Source organism: Ornithodoros turicata, chromosome 7, assembly GCF_037126465.1.
Source record: "Ornithodoros turicata isolate Travis chromosome 7, ASM3712646v1, whole genome shotgun sequence".
Taxonomy (NCBI): domain Eukaryota; kingdom Metazoa; phylum Arthropoda; class Arachnida; order Ixodida; family Argasidae; genus Ornithodoros; species Ornithodoros turicata.
The window spans coordinates 42,152,139-42,169,088 of NC_088207.1; the positions used below are offsets into that span (position 1 = coordinate 42,152,139).

At 46.9% G+C, this 16,950-nt stretch overlaps 2 protein-coding genes across 2 annotated transcripts in view; both read right to left on the reverse strand.

The window, feature by feature from the left end:
* The window catches only part of LOC135401134 (uncharacterized), a 29,791-nt gene extending 28,133 nt beyond the window's left edge, over positions 1–1,658 (reverse strand). Inside the window, exon 1 of the mRNA XM_064633339.1 lies at positions 1,559–1,658. Within this exon, the coding sequence (XP_064489409.1) occupies positions 1,559–1,563 (5 nt within the window). The 5' untranslated portion in view covers positions 1,564–1,658. The remainder of the gene's footprint in view (positions 1–1,558) is intronic.
* A 465-nt stretch (positions 1,659–2,123) lies between these two features.
* LOC135401135 (intraflagellar transport protein 88 homolog) lies at positions 2,124–16,805 on the reverse strand. Its single transcript, XM_064633340.1, has 25 exons — positions 16,710–16,805; positions 15,319–15,381; positions 15,119–15,169; positions 13,503–13,620; positions 13,359–13,431; positions 12,866–12,956; positions 12,640–12,744; positions 12,357–12,459; positions 12,066–12,180; positions 9,979–10,210; positions 9,313–9,383; positions 8,937–9,023; positions 8,769–8,868; positions 8,005–8,091; positions 7,791–7,860; positions 7,586–7,702; positions 7,331–7,439; positions 6,293–6,331; positions 5,859–5,970; positions 5,226–5,341; positions 5,013–5,131; positions 4,314–4,420; positions 3,596–3,671; positions 2,807–2,944; positions 2,124–2,345 (listed from the first exon to the last, which is right to left on the reverse strand). The coding sequence occupies exons 1-25, from the start codon at positions 16,803–16,805 to the stop codon at positions 2,218–2,220; spliced, it is 2,523 nt and encodes an 840-aa protein (XP_064489410.1). The 3' UTR covers positions 2,124–2,217.
* Positions 16,806–16,950: the final 145 nt, after the last annotated feature.

A 16,950-nucleotide genomic window follows, 5' to 3' on the forward strand; every position in this document is an offset into this window, starting at 1 on the left:
CTTCAATGTTTAGCCATTTGTTGCACAACTTTCTATTTGCAAATCTGACCATGATGGAAGGGATCTTGCCAGTTGCCAGATTGCTTCGGCTTGGTTTGGTTTGGTCTCTTTTGAGGGTCACATGGGCCCTTTGAGCTTGCGTGGCTCAGTGGTTAGCGTGCTGGCCATGTCACGTCGAGACTGGGAGGTACTCGGGTCCGAACCCCGGTGCCGGCTGTGCTGTCTGGGGGTTTTCCTGGGATTTCTTCAGACTCTTTCAGACATATGTCTGCACAGTTTCCTTAGAAGTCTGCCCAAGACGCATATTCCCCAGGGCGTCAGTCGTGACGTTGCCCACCTTTGTGAGGCCGATAACCATCATTCCATCAGCTTGCAACCCGACAAAATTTTTCGCGCAGATATTGAAGACAGAGCAGGTGTAGGGTGAGTCATGCAGTGCTCTTGCCGCTCTAATTCCCGTCTTAGTTTGTTGGCATCACCTGCGCCCTTTTCATCCAGATGGCTCGTCCCGTCCGTTTCTTCAACATACCACTGCGTTTTACTGACGTAATTTAGCAGTCAGTGACCCCTCCGAAATCCCCATTGAATTAATGCGCTCCCTACGACCCCAAATGTTTGATGACGACGGCACCCCTCCCTTTCTTTCCCAAACACCCCGTTGATATAACAAAGAGGGCTTTTATATATCACTTCTAAACACATGTCGGCAATGATACATGTCATACATAACTGCCATAATGCTTCGGTTGTTCTTAGACTGTAAGAAGACGTTGGAACTGACGGGTAGCAAAGTTTTAACATTTTGCTTTAATTAATTTAATTTCAACATTAAACAGCTGTTGATCCAAACCGGCAGAATCTACGTTTCTGAGACTGCCTTCGCGAGGGGGGCTTAGGGGGTCTGGAGCCTAAACAATTACAGTCGATACACAATCAAGGAAGGACACCCGAGCAGAGCTATGCTCTATGACAAGATGACAGCCTTGTCGGTGGCAGTAAGCAAATACAGATAACATAGATGACCATATAGGCTTTCTCACCTGGTACATATGACAGCGACTCTGGAAAAGTCGCTAGACTCCGCCGACTGCAGTTTTTCTTTTTTGGAAGCAATGCCGTTTTAAAATTTTACGCGATGCCGATTGCAGTCCTTCGCCGAAATACAGCGTCAGTTACGCAAGTACAGGAAGTTCCCCGATTAAGGCTGCTGAAGGAAGCCCACGTGTGTTCTAGGAGGTGTAGTTCTTGCGGGGCTGCTTAGATCACTTTAAAAACAAGTTTCAGATTGCCGCCAACCGCTTGGCTCGACCTTGCTTGGCTCCGCGAAACCAGCAAAGCCGCCATTTCCCTCCCACCAGGCCTAGGCCCGTTAGGTTATCGCTCTGCGACAAATGCTATTCTTTGTAAAATCGCTCGTGTTCTAGGGGGTTGTAGTTCTGCGGGGCCACTAAAATCCCAGAGCAAAAACGATTGCACGCTACCCCATTCTCATGCATCATCGTATTCCTCTCCCCCCTTCCCCTTGATGCATAAAACCGAGCACACTGGCCAGGCTTACCGCATATTTCGCAGAACGTGTATAGTCCGGTCCAGTCACAGGGATGTCCGACACCCGCTATGTTTGTAACCACCCTCAAGCGGTCGCTTGTGGCAGAATCGCGTATCTTGCCGTGGTCGCACGTGTTAGATAACATCATTTTTTCAGGTCATGTGATATTGCTTATATCTCGCTTTCTGGCCGACATTTCCCAGCCTGTACGAAATGATTACACGAGTGTAACCTGTTTCGCAAGTGCTCATGGTATAGCTTACTCCTCCGAAGTCTGAGTGCATCACATCGGGTGAGCGATATGTGTAAGCACCGGTGTCGTTATCGCATCGTGGCCAGCTGTACGTGACCACATTTGCAAACTTACTTGTTTTTGTGCAAGAATGTTGGATTACATTACAAAACGACGCACAGCAACAGCAGTCGCGTTGTTTACAAATGGCCACCAGTGCGGCCACAGATTAGACATTCGTGGCACGAGTCGGAGGTGCACTTTGATTGGGATGAAATGATTTTCAAAACTGGCTAGAACTGTTTTTTTTTTTTTTTTTTGCTTTGCAAAGCACAGTAAGAGCAGAAATGAGTTTTATTCTGTGCTAAAATGCGCACGGCAGTATAAGGTTTCACCTTTTCCCTCACGCTGATCCGAGCATGTTCGTTCATGCCTACTATTCAGGAAGCAGGTCCTCCCCTAGTACTTCATTATCGAATTCATCGTCTGCGGCAACATCCCTTCTGCGTGCAGCGGTTCGTGGTCGTTGCTCCAGTGGTCCAAGGGGGTCTTCGTACGATGCATCTATGTATAAGCAGACAACGGAATTCCATACACATATGACCATTGTGTGTGTGCGTTTTAAGGTTCGCTTACAAGGTCTCGAAAGCTGACAAAAGGAGGAAACACTGTCTATAGCAGGCCATGGCCCAACCCGTATATATACACAACCAGGTACGCCATTCTCATGACAAACTGAGCTTTTGCTACTCGAACTTGACTTCACCCACTAATTTGGCAATCAGCTCAAGGCCAACATCCCAATCACTATCCAACAGCCAATACAAGACACTTGAAGGGAACAAAAACAGTTCCCTGAGGCTGTTACGATGTGCGACTGATGTACGATGTACCCTGTACGATGTTAGATGTGCTACCTCGTCTGACGTGGACGTGGCCACATAGATATGGCTGCGTGCCTTGTATGGTGCAAGCGTGCGGCCGGAGACTGTGTGCTTACAGTACCTTACCTTACATAGACTTACCTATCGCTTTTTGTGTAGTTTCATATGACTCGTCGCCTTCCAATACTGGTATGTGGAGGCGGTTGCTCCCTTGAGATCTTGCAGACGGTGTTCCTTGTGTCTTCATATTTCGTACTGGCTGTTCACTTCCAGACATATCTATAGAGGGGATTGTTCTCAGCACCACCGAATCATAATATTCTCCTTTCAAGACTTGGCCTGACAAGCACTTGCATACCCGTTTCGATAGAGAAATGTGAGTTGTTATCAAAGCGGAAACATAAATTATTATGCAAGGATAGCTAAAAAAAAGTAATTAGACAACGATATGCTGTATCTGTTGTTGTGGTGAGTGGATTCCCCGCTCTCCATTAGCATATCCACAATGAAACTATATATGCACAAATATCGGGATGGTCGGCTTAGCATACCTCCAGTTACCCAATACTCAAGTCTTTGCCTGTGCTTGGCACACGGAGCACTCTATAGCGTGATATACCATCTTGCCGTTGCTGGACCGAACATCCTGCGTTCTAGCGTTCTACTCTGCCCCTGAGTACAGAACGGGCGAAAGTTGATCCGTTTTTCTTACTAATGTCCAACCAATATTTTCTAGCGAAATTCACGATCGGTGATTCTCCTGCCCTTACCTTATTTACCATAATATTGCTCATAGTGATTCATAGATTGGGGCACCCAAGCAGCGTTCCTGGATTAAACTCTATTGGAACTCTGGCGTTTACCGGCTGTACAACTCTCTTTCATATTGAACCCGACCGGTTTGTTTGACTAACCGTAACTAACGCTTACTGCTGTTTGCAGAGCTCTCCCGTGACAGTCTGCTGCTTCCTCTCCGACTGCCGCTCCTGCTGCCACTATTTGACCTCTGTAAATAGCGTTCGTTTAGTCAATGCTAATTTCCCCAGCATAATTAGGGTTCTTCGTTTTCAGGTTTTATGATTTTTCAAATTCGGGGGGGGGGGGGGGGGGGGGGGAGGAATCGGGTGCTATGTACACACGAGAATTCGGGAAGAAATCGGGCGCTACGATCTCTCTTTGTTATATCATCGGGGAATATTCGGGTGAAACGAAAAGCATATGATGAAACAAGCCACTGCTGTGACACTGGGACGAGAAACAACAATCTTTATATTTGTGCTCGGAACTGGGAGAGTGAACGAACGCGGTATTCAAACACTTGCCCGAGCTCCACAAAAGCTAGTCTTTGACTCCTACAGGACGGCATAAAAGGAGGACAAATAGGTTGTCACAAATAGCTCTCTTTGCTGATATTATGATTCACTTTTCCGACGATTTACCTATAGAATGACAAATTGAAGGACCGCACGGATTTCGGGTAGATATCGGGTTTTACACGAATTCTTGAAAACTTGAAACCTTCTTCGGGGGGGGGGGGGGGGGGGGGGGGACTATCGTGAAAAATCAGGCTTAACCGGAAAACGAAGAACCCTAAGTATAATCTGAGGGGACGTGTATGGAGAGAGTATAATGTGTCCGTAGTCCGTACCTGTTCCCTGAGCTCTTTAGCCTTTTCAGCTTTTCTGAGCCTTACCGCATACTCCTCTGCATCGGCAAGGCCCATGTCGCTCGTAAGCCTCACCAGGAATCTCAGACCTTACAAAACAGGACAAAAATAACACGTCTCGAAAACTACGAAACATCAGGATGCTTCACTGTGCCGTATGTCGATAATTTTTCGTGTGCTAGCTACGCTTTTCATCAATAAACGATTGGTCCAAGTGGTCGTACTTCCATGTCGATCCCGATAATAGAAGCAAGAACATTCAGGTGTCGGAGACAAAGCTCCGAAAGAAGTAGGATGAGCTTCCGCTGAAGGGACCTGGGCCAGCTTGCACGAACGTTGAGGAGATTCCTCAGTGGCATCCTCAGTATCCTCATCAGTGCTTCAGGCACGCGCTACTGTCCTCAACGCTGCTCGTGCGGAGAGCGATGGCAAAGCGACGGCACTGAGGAATTTCATCAGCACGGGTGCAAGCGGGCCCTTACCTTTCTTTTTCTGTGCGTGACATCACTAAGGCCAAGTAGAATCTAAAACAAAGAGGATGCATGTCGAAGCTTCTCCTCGTCTAAAGCGCGACACAAGATGAAGAAACAAAGCTATATACTTTCACTTTTCTGGGGATATCAGAAATTTTGTTAGAGGAGCCAATGAGGCACAGCTTGCACCTTGCCGAAAGTGTCTTACATTCTGTATTCTCCGGAAACTTTCTGTGGATATCCTTATATGTCTGGAGGGCATTCTGATAACTTCCACTTCTCCTGTGGCAGCTGGCTACCATGAGCTGCCACTTGACTTGATTCGGCCTGCAACGTGCAAATGTTTTTCTCAGGTCTGTAGGTAGTGAACGTTTCTCCAGTCTACAGGAATATGTTTGAGTGGATGAACACTCGAGCTCACTGGATAACGGCCGCCCTCTCGAAGTATTTGGCAGCCTTCTCAAATAGCTGGGTCTCAATGTAATATGCTCCAAGCCATTCTATGATCTCGATGTTGGACGGGAAGTACCTATAGGACTGCGTGCAGAAAGTAAAAGATTAACATTCAACACACGAATCGCGCTTTATTTCGGCCTGTGGATGGATCATAATAAGTCGTGTTCTGAGGAAAGCGCACCATACAAAAAAAAAAAGAAAAAAAAAGAAAAAAAAATGAAAAATGGACGCGAATTGAGCTGGAGGATTTGCATAACGTCATGTATAATATTCTTCCTTGTATACGTCCAAAGGGACAGTGACATTTCGGGACTGAGACTTCGACAATTCTTATGCTGGACAGATGTAGAACAGAGTCCTTTGCATCGATACGAACCCGTACGTGTTTCATGTTTTAAAGCAAAGGGTACAGCGGGAGAGGTGACGTGCTTACGGAAGCAGTAGGAATGGATGAGTCCCTCGTTATGACAAGGGAACGAGATACCTGGATGCTCCATTAGTCTTAGTTTTTTTTTTTTTTTCGACTCTAAACACCGTGTTTTCTAGCAGTGTACAATCGGCAGGCACTATTAGTAGTGAACTGATTCTTCGCGCTTACATCTGAGTGGTATTGGAAGGCCATCTGTTTGTCTCCTTGCAAGTCGCACATCTCCCCTATCTTCGCCAGCAGGTGTGGATCTGTGGGCATCAAGGTCACCAGCTGCTGGTACCTGTTGCAACGCCATCCAGTAGGGTAAACAAACGATAAGATGGTGATACCGAGTACGAGCACATATAAGAGCATCCACCGACGTGGCATCTCTACCCAAGCAGCACAATGTACTGAAAGTCGAGTGCAGTAGGGGTGGTCGGTATGTGTCTTATCAATACCCTTTAGTTGCACGAGCCTGTTCAAGGCCTTCCACCTACCCGTCCACCCCTATTGCACTCGACTTTCAGTACATAGTGCGGCTTGGGTAGTAGCTTTACACTCTGAAAGCCCCCACCGGGAAGAGGAGTGTTGGGAAAAGATAATAGTAATCTTGGTGTTACCATTCCATTGCTTGGTCCATGTCCTTCATAAGTTCGTAGCTGTTGTTCGAAATAAGGTGTAATACGCGTGAGGTATAGGAATACAAGGCGTTAGAAAGCAAAAAAATGCTATACAATGTTAGCAGAGTTTGTCCCAGAGTGCTGAAGCTTGTGCATTGCAGGCGGTACATCTCACCGCATTACAAATTAAGGTCTGCCTGAATCACTGCAGTTGGACTGCCTATCGTTCTGACCATGCAAATTCGATAAGAGTCGTTAGTTAATTTGATGATTCGTTTATGATGATAATTGGTATAGCCTTATACGTCGCGATCAGTGGCGTAGCCAGACCTCCAAGGTAGGGGGGGGGGCTCGATACGAATACCAGCCCCAGTTCCGACCCCCCCCCCCCCCCCGCTGATACTGGGTGCGCCTCCTCAAACATACTTGGGCATACCGCAAGATAGGAGATGCAACTCTAGCATAATATTGGTTTGAACGTTCACAATGTGATTACGTTTAGGCTGTCATGAGGCCGTGTTACCAGATTCCAGAATGGAAGTATTTTGAAAGGCTCATACTTAGAAAATCATTTAAAAATGTAGATAGACGCCAGGAACTGCAAGAACTTTCGCGATCGTCACATTGGTCCCCCCCCCCCCCCACTCCCCCTCCCCGCCCATATAGCATTTTCTCCTCGGATTTGCACGGTTTGCGTGGGTCGGCCCGTGGCAGGTAGGGGGGGCTTGAGCCCCCCCGAGCCCCCCCGTGGCTACGCCACTGGTCGCGATACAGATCTAGTCGTCGGTTAGGTCCCAACAGTATATGGTTGTACGGACTTCCTCTCTTTTCTTTCTTCTTGAAGAACGGCATTGCGTTCGCGTGCTTAACAGTGTCCATGTATGTTCACGTTCCGTTACAAAGTGGCCCACGCGCGCGAAATCACGGTACTGTACCAATGTACCGTACCGTAATGTACCGTAAACAATGTACGGTATCGCGATCTTTGTAAGGTCCACGTTCCGCATCGTATACTCGGATGTTTTATGGCAAGGATACGTCCTTCCAATCTGGTACACAACCTGAGGGTAAGTCGTGATAATGGCCCGTAGTTTGTAGAAACACTCTAAGGCCTCTTCCAATGTTCCAAGCTTTTGGTATGTTACCCCTGTGGGAAGGAAAGTAGTAACAGAGGTCGCTGCGGTCGCAGTCAGTGATTGCTGTGGGTCCGAATATCGAAATTCAGTACCATATGGCTGTCAGTAGAACAATAAGGGAGGTCAAGAAACCCGCTGTACCAAAGCAAACGTTTACCTAAGTTGTAAAGAGCTTCTACGCAGCTGGCTTCGGTCGCGAGGCTCTCTCTGTAGTACTGTACAGCACGTTCCAGTTGATTGTTGGCAAAACAGCAGTTACCCTTGTTAACCAGGGCTAAGAAGAGATATTCGTGTTCATCAGTCCTTGTACTCCACAGATTCACAGCAAGATTCACAGAAGTGAAGTCAGACGTGCGCCTCACCCCCGGCATTGTATCTGTCGGCCATGATGGCTTGCTCAGCATATTTGTCAGCTTGAGCTACGTCGTTTTGCTAAATTTACAATTACACATAGTGTATTATAGTGTAAAATTAGTGTATACACTACAAATAGTGCAAAGTGTAAAATTACACATAGCGTATATGTTGAACACTAGCACGCTCAAGAGCAGATAGACCGCCAAAAGCAGGACTCACCAAGAAATACAGGAAGGATAGGTTAGTTGCTGCTGTACTGGCCACCTTAGTGTCTTTCTTTTCAAACATTTTTAGCGTTTCAATCGCCTGAAGGAAAGCAAAAGGGTCTTGTAACGCCCAAGGGTTTGCGCATGTTTCTTGAGAGTTACATGTTATGCAGTTGCGGTGCCGTGGGGGGGGGGGGGGGGATCTCTTGTAACCATCCACGTTAACCACGCAATTCCGCTGTGTAGCATAATAGTCCTTACCCAACTCCTCCTAACAACAGACCTTCTTGTTTGAAGCCCTGCGATACCACTAACAGGCGGTTATCTGAACGTGTTTATGTCTCACTCCGCTCAGCAGGCGAGCGATAGCACAACTGCGCATGCGCACAACGCTCAGCTGGGAGCGGGTTTCTAGAGCGACGCATTCCGCTCCGCTCGCCGTCTTGCTCAGCGGAGCGGGTTTGCGAACTCAGGTTGCCCGCCGCCAGTGGCAGAAAGAAAAACTGCATATACATTTTCTTCTAAACGAGACAGCCGAGGGAAACCCCTCATGAGCACTATCTATCACTGGGGGGAATATGTTTATTAAATTAAAAAAAAAGGAGGGAAAGGTAGCCTGCGCTACGGCGGCTTGCTATTCCCAGCGAAGAAAGAAAAATAAAAAAGAAAGAAACGAAGAAACAGGAAAACAAACAAAAAAGGAAAACAACCACGAAATTGATCACACACTGATCTATCACAGATCTGCTGTGTAAAGTAATGAAAACATCTACGGACCTGTGCAAATTCACGTTTCCGTAGGTACGTGACCGCTTTGCTAATCTCGAGGTCGTTTGCGATTTCTGCATATGGAGATGCTTTGATCTGTTCCACGCACCTGCGCAATATCAGGACTTTGTTGATTTCTATACCGTGGAGGTCGTCGTACGCAGAAACTACACGTACCACTCGTAGCCCTCGGAGAAAGAACTGCTAATGACCGGAGCGATCAGCTTGGCTGCTGTCAGGATGCTCCACTCGGCCTCCTGTTTTCTGTGTATTTTCCACAAACTCCAATCAGACCTCGATACATAGCAAATTGCAATTTGTTGAAGGCTCGGTGATCACGAGCAAATAATACAGCAGGCACCAGTAAGATAGGACTGTGCTAAGCAGGTGATTGCTCTTGTCACGGGAAAATAAGACCAGAACAAAGGTCAGGTACTGCAGAGCCGAGTCAATGTAAAAAAAAAAACAGCTGGGCAATCGAGGTGTCGGTATTATATTGGTGCCGTCTGTACTGTTATTACTATTATGAAGGCAGCTCCCTAACAGTTTTTACCTTCTCTGTTCAATCTTTTGTAATGCGTCGTTCCTGATGGCCTCAAAATACAAGTTCGCTTGAGGGTCGTCCTGCAATTAAGGATACTTGTGTACAGGTGAATAAGGTTCGTATAAGGACACTCGTGTGATAGCCTATCGCGATATGTGTGCGCGGGCCCTTCTTTTAGTAATTCATTACCAATTCCGAACTAATTAAGTCGAAGGTTGGAGCAACGAAGCTTTCGGCCTTGTCACTGTTGTCTTTGCGCGTCGTCTTCTGTTATTCACCCTGCAGCTAATACTCGTGCGTTTCAGTTAAAACATTGTATCGTAATGTATCCGCTGTATGTTAGATGGCTTTAGTCAGATATTAATGGGATGCCCGCGTGCCCCGAAACCCGTGTACTTGCAACTATACTATTAAAGGTTGGCTGTAATATTAAAAACTGACCTATACTCCGAGACAACGAAACCAATCAGAGGTATATCTCCTTTATGATCAGTGTAAAGCAATAGTTTGAAGCATGCGAGCGCACTACGTTATGACTCGGAGGCGTCATGCGCCCACCCAAGCCAATCACAGTCGTCTTTAGACTTGTGAATGGAGTCGGCTTGTACAAGTTCACTTGTCCCGAAGTATAGTTGTGTGGGACACACTGCTGCATTTAATGTTAATGTTACTTACTGACGGAGCTGTATACTTGTCCTCATCAGCGTGCTCTAACGGAACGTCGAGAAGCTTCAGGAAGCAACGCTTCGTCTTGTCGCGATCCCCAAGTGCGTATTGGCAGATAATGAGGTGAAGGGCTGACCGGAAATCCGCCTTCTCAGCCATGATGTACTCAAAGGAAGTTATAGCGTCTGCAATTTGTGTCATTCGGACAAAGGCCAAGCCAATGTTCTTCATTATCTTGATCCTAAGGAGTAGCACAGTATAAGATTCAGACCTAGAAAAACTTCAATGGCTAGCATAGTCCTTTATACAGGAGGTCAAGACTTTTGTCTCTAGAGCGCCTCAATATCTCTTCACTGACTTACGCCCCTTGCCTATAGACTCATGTCCATATCCTCAAGAAGAAGAAAAAAAATGGCTTCATCATTTTCACATTTTGGTCGTATTTCTCCGTCGATTTCGAAACTATGGTGCATATTTACTCCTCGTTCATTACAGCAATAACGCCGAAAATCCGACGCGGATTAGTGGAGTGGTGAAATTGACGTAATGCATGGCAAGAGCAGAAGACGGATGCTGAGAGTATGCCAGAACTCCCTCTCTGGAAATCGGAGACAGCGTCACTCGGACAAGTCCAATCAGGGAGCATCCGGAGGGCCTTTGGCGACCGGAGGGAGGGTGGGACGGCATCTGCTAGGTCGCGGAGAGTCTGTGATCGCGACTTGTGGAATGTCACTTTGGGGTTATCGTCGGACGTGTTCGCACAGCCAGGATCGTAACACCGTGTCCCGCGCGGTCGCGTCAGAACTTACACTGGCGAGCGAAAGTCGGAGTATTTACCGAGGACTTTACACTCACTACATTGCGGTGCGAACGCGAAGAGACGAGCTCGGAGAGAATCGCCTGCGCTGCGCTCCCATTCGTGTGCCTGGCTTACGTCATCATGATGTTCCTATCGCTTGGGCTTCCTTAGCTGCAGAGGGAGCGCGAATCTTTAAAACTCGTTTATTTAATATGTAAGCTGTTCTCGGAAGAGCAACTTGGCCAATAGACCTCTCCCTGTTTACAAACAGATGACGTCAGGTGGTACAACAGCGCCGTCAACTTGGTAGAGCGGAACTACTATAGTAGAAAATCAATAACAGCCACAACAAATATATGATTTGGTGTTCTATGATTGTTGTGTAATTTCTCACATATTATTAGTTGTATGGTCTTGTTCTGCTCCAGTCCCTTTTGGGTAGCCCATTCTAAAGATGGCTACGGGGCTCTATGCTCCAGGGCCTCATGAGTGTGTTTTCCTCGGAGTACACCTAGTATTTCTCTACAAAGCAAGCGCGAACTGAGCCGTACTAACAACCACATTCCGCAGAGCATTACGACAATGACTTTCGAGACGACGCAAACCTTTGGTGGAGCCTTCTTTTCTTTCCCCAGTGGACAGGGAACGCGAAGAGCATGTTTGTGGAGACACCGAAGCGACTGAAAACGAACCCATTTGTGTGTACCGTTAATACAAGGAAGCAACTCCGGAGTCGTGACCTTCGTGAAGGAATGCGGCTTGTGTGACACGGCGGCGTTCTCCGTCCGCGTTGTTTCGGTTTCGCTATGTGTACCAACGTCATGATTACGTCACTTTGAGTGTTTCTTGGGTATAGGGGGCTATCGACCGTGTAGCGGTGCCGAACATTACCGTATCGATCTCATACACACATTTCCGGATGCGTTAGTCGCTTTAAACGCGGTAGCTTTATAGCGCCATCTTGCGGTCGTGATCTTCGGAAGCTCGCACTCGTTTCTGTGCCATTGTAACTTATTCTACCTCCCTTCCTTCTCTCCCCACAACTGTTACGGACGGACCTACAAGGCTCTTGACGTTGGGGGCCCTATAAAGCTACCGCTTTAAAAGTGCTCCGGCGACCGCGAGACACTTCTTCATGGACACCGCGTCCCCGACACAGGGTTCAAGCCCCTCGTGTTGAAGGGCTGAACCCTTTACTGTTTTATTGGAATACTCTCACGCATTTTTATCTTTCTGGTAGTATATATCGCATTCAGCAGTTCTTTGATATGCCTCCATCACAGTACCTCAACCTCACCTCATATCCTTGTGTGTATTCGGAACTTGGTCCAAGGCCATGCGATAGAACTTGATTGCACGTGGATAGTTGCCTTGTTGAAAATATATATTGCCCATATTCACCTTGAGCCGGCCTGAGATAATTTCAAAATGGTATTCAATCAATCGATCAATTTATTTCTTACACTTATTTTTTAAGGAATTGTTCATTTGGTGCACTGCAGCGTGCGCCGCCCAGAAGCGGTGCGCCTTGGGAACGCGGCATGCAACAGCTCCTGTTATTTTTGAAGGAGCACAACGTACAGCTTACCGACGTTTGAGAACGCTTTGTTTTTGACGATAACTTGGTAAGTGTTGAGAGCTTCGTTGTACATTTCGTTCCTGGTGTACTGAACTGCGAGGTTGAACTGCACCTGTTGTTAGAACGGAAACGTGTCTTGTACCTCGCCTAAACCTCTCTTTTTTTTACTGCGAAGACATAGGAGGCTCTCTTATAGCATCTGGGATGTCGTTGAGAACACGTGGTACTTTCTAGTCCTATGAACACGTCAGGTCTTGGAACACATGGTATCTGTTTTTCTTTTCGTACTTACGCAGTACATGAGATCAAGGTTTGCAGCCATATCCGTTGCCTGTTGCTCGCGCTGCCTGGACAGTGCTTTCTCTTTTACGTGGCCCTCTTTGGCCTTTTCAAGGGCCTGGAAACACACATGTGTTGGGGCTAGTTGGGATCACCGTTTCGAGTACCGCATACGCAAAGGAGAAGTAGGGACGTTCAACTTCTAAGTCATAAGCTTTTATGCATGTCAATATACGTACCCGTTTATAATCTTGCTTTGACGCTAAGATGCAACTCTCCTCGACAATCTCGATGACTGCCTTCTCCATCAACCTGATACGATCTTCGGGACTGCAAAAAAATTGTCTTGGCAAACTAAATTCAATAGCTTTACGCTGTGGATACTATTTGAAGTAGGATTCATCAAGGGAATACGAGGAGTATGACATTTAATTCATCATTTCGCCCTGTGGAAATATGGCAAATAAAGGCCCACAAAAATATGAACATGAAGCCGCCTGGGAAAACGAGGAGGAAAAAAGAAGTCCCTGTTCGCGTGGAAGAACGCAAGAGCTGTGCCTGTGCCATCCATGTTCTCGTATCGTCGAAGCTCAGGCTTTCATAAACGTTATCCACCAGCTTGCTTGCGTCCATGCTGTTTCATGTGCAATGGTTACCATTCAATAAGGTATATATGTATGTACAAACCCTTGACCAAAAACGAAGGCGAAGGAAATGGAACGTGCTACGAACCTTGCATTCTCTTTTTGTAGTGGTGAGACGATTGCCTTAGCTTGGGTCGAAGGATCGAATATACCTGCTTGCGCTGCGGACACGGATATCAGTTCATTGTGCTTAACGGAAGTTGATGTCTATAAGAGCAAATGTATAGCTTACCCCTTCCTCCTGCCGAGGAATACCCTGCACCTCTGACAGCAGTCATAGGGCGGGCCAACCCAGGCTGCCTGCCTGTGCCCAGGCGAGACGGCGGTGCCGCAGAAGTCTGTCCACGCATCTGCAAATGTTTGCACGGCGTTCTTGTTTGCTTTGTTTCTACTGTACGGAAATGCTGGCTGAATAAGAGCTCCCGATTTGCGCCCACACAGCGAACCGTCAATTGGCCAATATTTGTCCAAGCAGAACTTGTCCAATATCACGTGGTGCTATATGATGTACTCCCGGGGTATCGACAAGAACTAGAAGAATACCGCAGTGTAAGACACGCGTACTACGAGTGCTGACACCATATTCCTTTCGTTGATGAGTTACACAGGCTGCAACAAGCACGCACTACCATACCACATTATGTACCAATTCCATTTGCGACGAAAAGGATATAGACTACTCCCATACTATACTACATAAAGGCTTTTATCGCCGAGACTGGGAGGTGACGCGGGTTCGAATCCCTGCACGGGCTGTGCTGTGTGAGGTTTTCCCTGGGTTTTCCGGCAGACTTTCCACACAAATGTCGGCACCCCCTCAAGTCGGCCCAGGACGCATACTAACCCCCCCCCCCCCCTCCTTCCGGCTGTCCAATCTCCATCTGACCTCGTCTGTTGCCACACAGCCACAGTTGCTTCGCGGCTCTAACACGGCATTAAAAAAAAACATTCGCAAATTGGAATATCTGCAAATTGCCTTATCCTCTTGCCTTTGCCTAGTTAGGCCTTAGCTATTACGTTGCACATCAATAAACCTTTACCCGAGAAACGTCATCATGACGTTGGTAGACAGATTGAAACCGAAACAAGTCGGAAGGGGAGGGCTGGGTTCCACCACTTACTCACTGCCTCCTACTGAAATAAAAGTAGGACCGAAGGTCGCGTCCCTTTGAGGGACCATCGTAATCCCCTGAAGACCTTGTTCGCCCCTAGCTTCGAGCGTAATTCAACTCTACCAAATTGGTGGCGCTGTCGAACATTATGACGTCATTTGTTTACAAACAGTGAGAGGTCTATTAGCAACCACTGCAACGACTGACAAACTCTATCCAGCTGTCTTCCAGCACAGAAGTCCAGTAGTGGGTTCCGCGCTACGACATCTCGACAAAATGAGGTCTGTCCGCTACTGGACGTGGTTTGTCATTTGTTCACTGACAATCAGCTGCGCACGTATAGCAAACCGTAGTACGTTGCAGGCGTCTGCGCGGTCCCATGCATATCCTACGGGGCAAACTTTGCATTGCCTTTCGACAAATAGTGGACCAATTTTCACGGCATGACCTTTTTCGGATAGCTTTTCGAAATTCACGTTGAAGGGATGTAACACATTACACTTTTTCTAATTCATTTCCTAAGGTCACTGTGGAAGCACAGAAATACCAGCGAAGCTTGACATTCGCTGCAACGCGCACCACTGAATAATAAGACGTACGGGCGAAATTTTGTCTTAAGTGCTTGGAATGTTGTTGTCTTGAGAAAAGCTCATAGACGAGCGAGCAGCGTATGCTTCAGAAATTACATTGCTCTTGAGCATCCTATAGCCACAATTCATCAACGAGTGTTCCTTACCCCGATGCTTGTCCCGACATATCCGACTTGTAGTCTGCCAGTTGTGGTTGTCTGTGAAAGAATGAGTAGGTACTTGTATACTCACCAAACGACTGAATATCAAGCATATTAACTATATCTTCACAAATAGAGTTTAATGACTCTATAGACACAAACATCCATCCAGTCGCAATGCTGCAGCCACATGGTGTGAAACTTACCGGTGGTCTTCGTCCATAGCTAGTCTCCACAGCCTGCTGAAATCCCTCGTCTTGCACCAAGCTCTAAAGGGGCAGGATGCAATACACAATTTCAGTGATTCTTATTATTTCTTATGTGAGCAGCGAATTTTATTTTTTTGGGCTGCATCGAATTCCACAAGAACAATGAATGTATATGACACGTAGAGCGCGTGACGTGAGCTCTAGAGTTCCTCACATTCTTTTCGAGACCTCATAAGATAACAAGCCTACCTAGTGGTGGAAGAAGAAGAAGATAACAAGCGAGGTGGACGGCGTATTAGAGTCTATTTCGATTCCGAAACTAAAGTGAAATTGTATTTGTGAGCACCGAAGCACAGGGATTTCCCTACACCCCCCTCAGGGGGGGGGGGGGTGTACACCCTCCCTGCATTTTTGCACCCCCCCCCCCTGAAATTTCTCAGGTAACCCCACCCAGCTCTGCCACCAACACGTTCTGGTAGTGAGTCCGGCGCAGCGAATTACATCCTGTACGGTAAACTTGGGCTGTAGGACCACAGTCATGCAGCAGATCATCGTACCATGCATTTCTCCAAAATAATTTGAAAGTGACTGTTCAATGCATATATTCCGCGCATATACGAGCAAAAATGCGTGCGGGCACGCAAACTCAATGTGCTCGATCATCAAGAACCATTTGCGCCCAACTCAATCTTTCTGCTTTTTTTCGTCTAAGGTTTTCATCGTTGATTGCTAGGTGTTCATTGAGCTTCGTGAGACAATGTGCTAGGCTTTTTTCTTTGCCGGTCGTGTGATTATACATCTTAATGTTGAAATGCCGTTCATGATGAATCTGTATTCTACTGTACTGTGTTCTAATGTAATAACATGTACAAATAAAACGGGAAAGCTGTGCAGATATGTCACCATTGTGCTACGATTCTTTCCGTGTCTAAAAAATCCGTAGGTGGAACCTTCACCCCCCCCCCCCCCCCCCAGCAGTGAATTTCTGGGGAAATCACTGCCGAAGAATCGCATAAAGCCTATGGCAACGTAATGCGCGTATGTCGGTTTCTCGATCGTCATCCATGGTTCCCCCAAGTTCAGCGAAAGAGTTGTTTGTAATCTTTGCTCAGGTCCACTGCCGGCCTTCTTTTTTTCCCTCGTAACAGGAACTCTAAAGGATCATAGCCACGCTCGCATGTCTCCCGCATTTTTAGTGCTCTTTTGTATTATTCTGAACCAAAGACGTATAAGTATTCGCAATAATAGCGCACATCACTACAGGTTCCGCCACCGGTAATGTTATCCGGTACAGTATACAAGATAATCTCGCTAATGCACCTGCTAAGATGTAAAAGGGCTCATTTTTTTAGTGCAGCTCGAGTGACATGTATCAGCGAAGGACTCACATTTGTGTCCAATGACGGGTGAAATTCATTGTAACCAGAATACAGGTCATCGTCATCCGGAGGGATCACGCGAATGGCTTCAACCGCGGTTGCCATTTCGCACAAAATATACCAAGCGCTACTGATTTGTTATTTTCTCAATTTCGTAGCCATGCGCACTACTAAAGCACGCACACGACTTGTTTATGATTTCGTTGCTATGCAACGTCAATCGGAAAGCCAGGAAAGCACTAAAAGACGA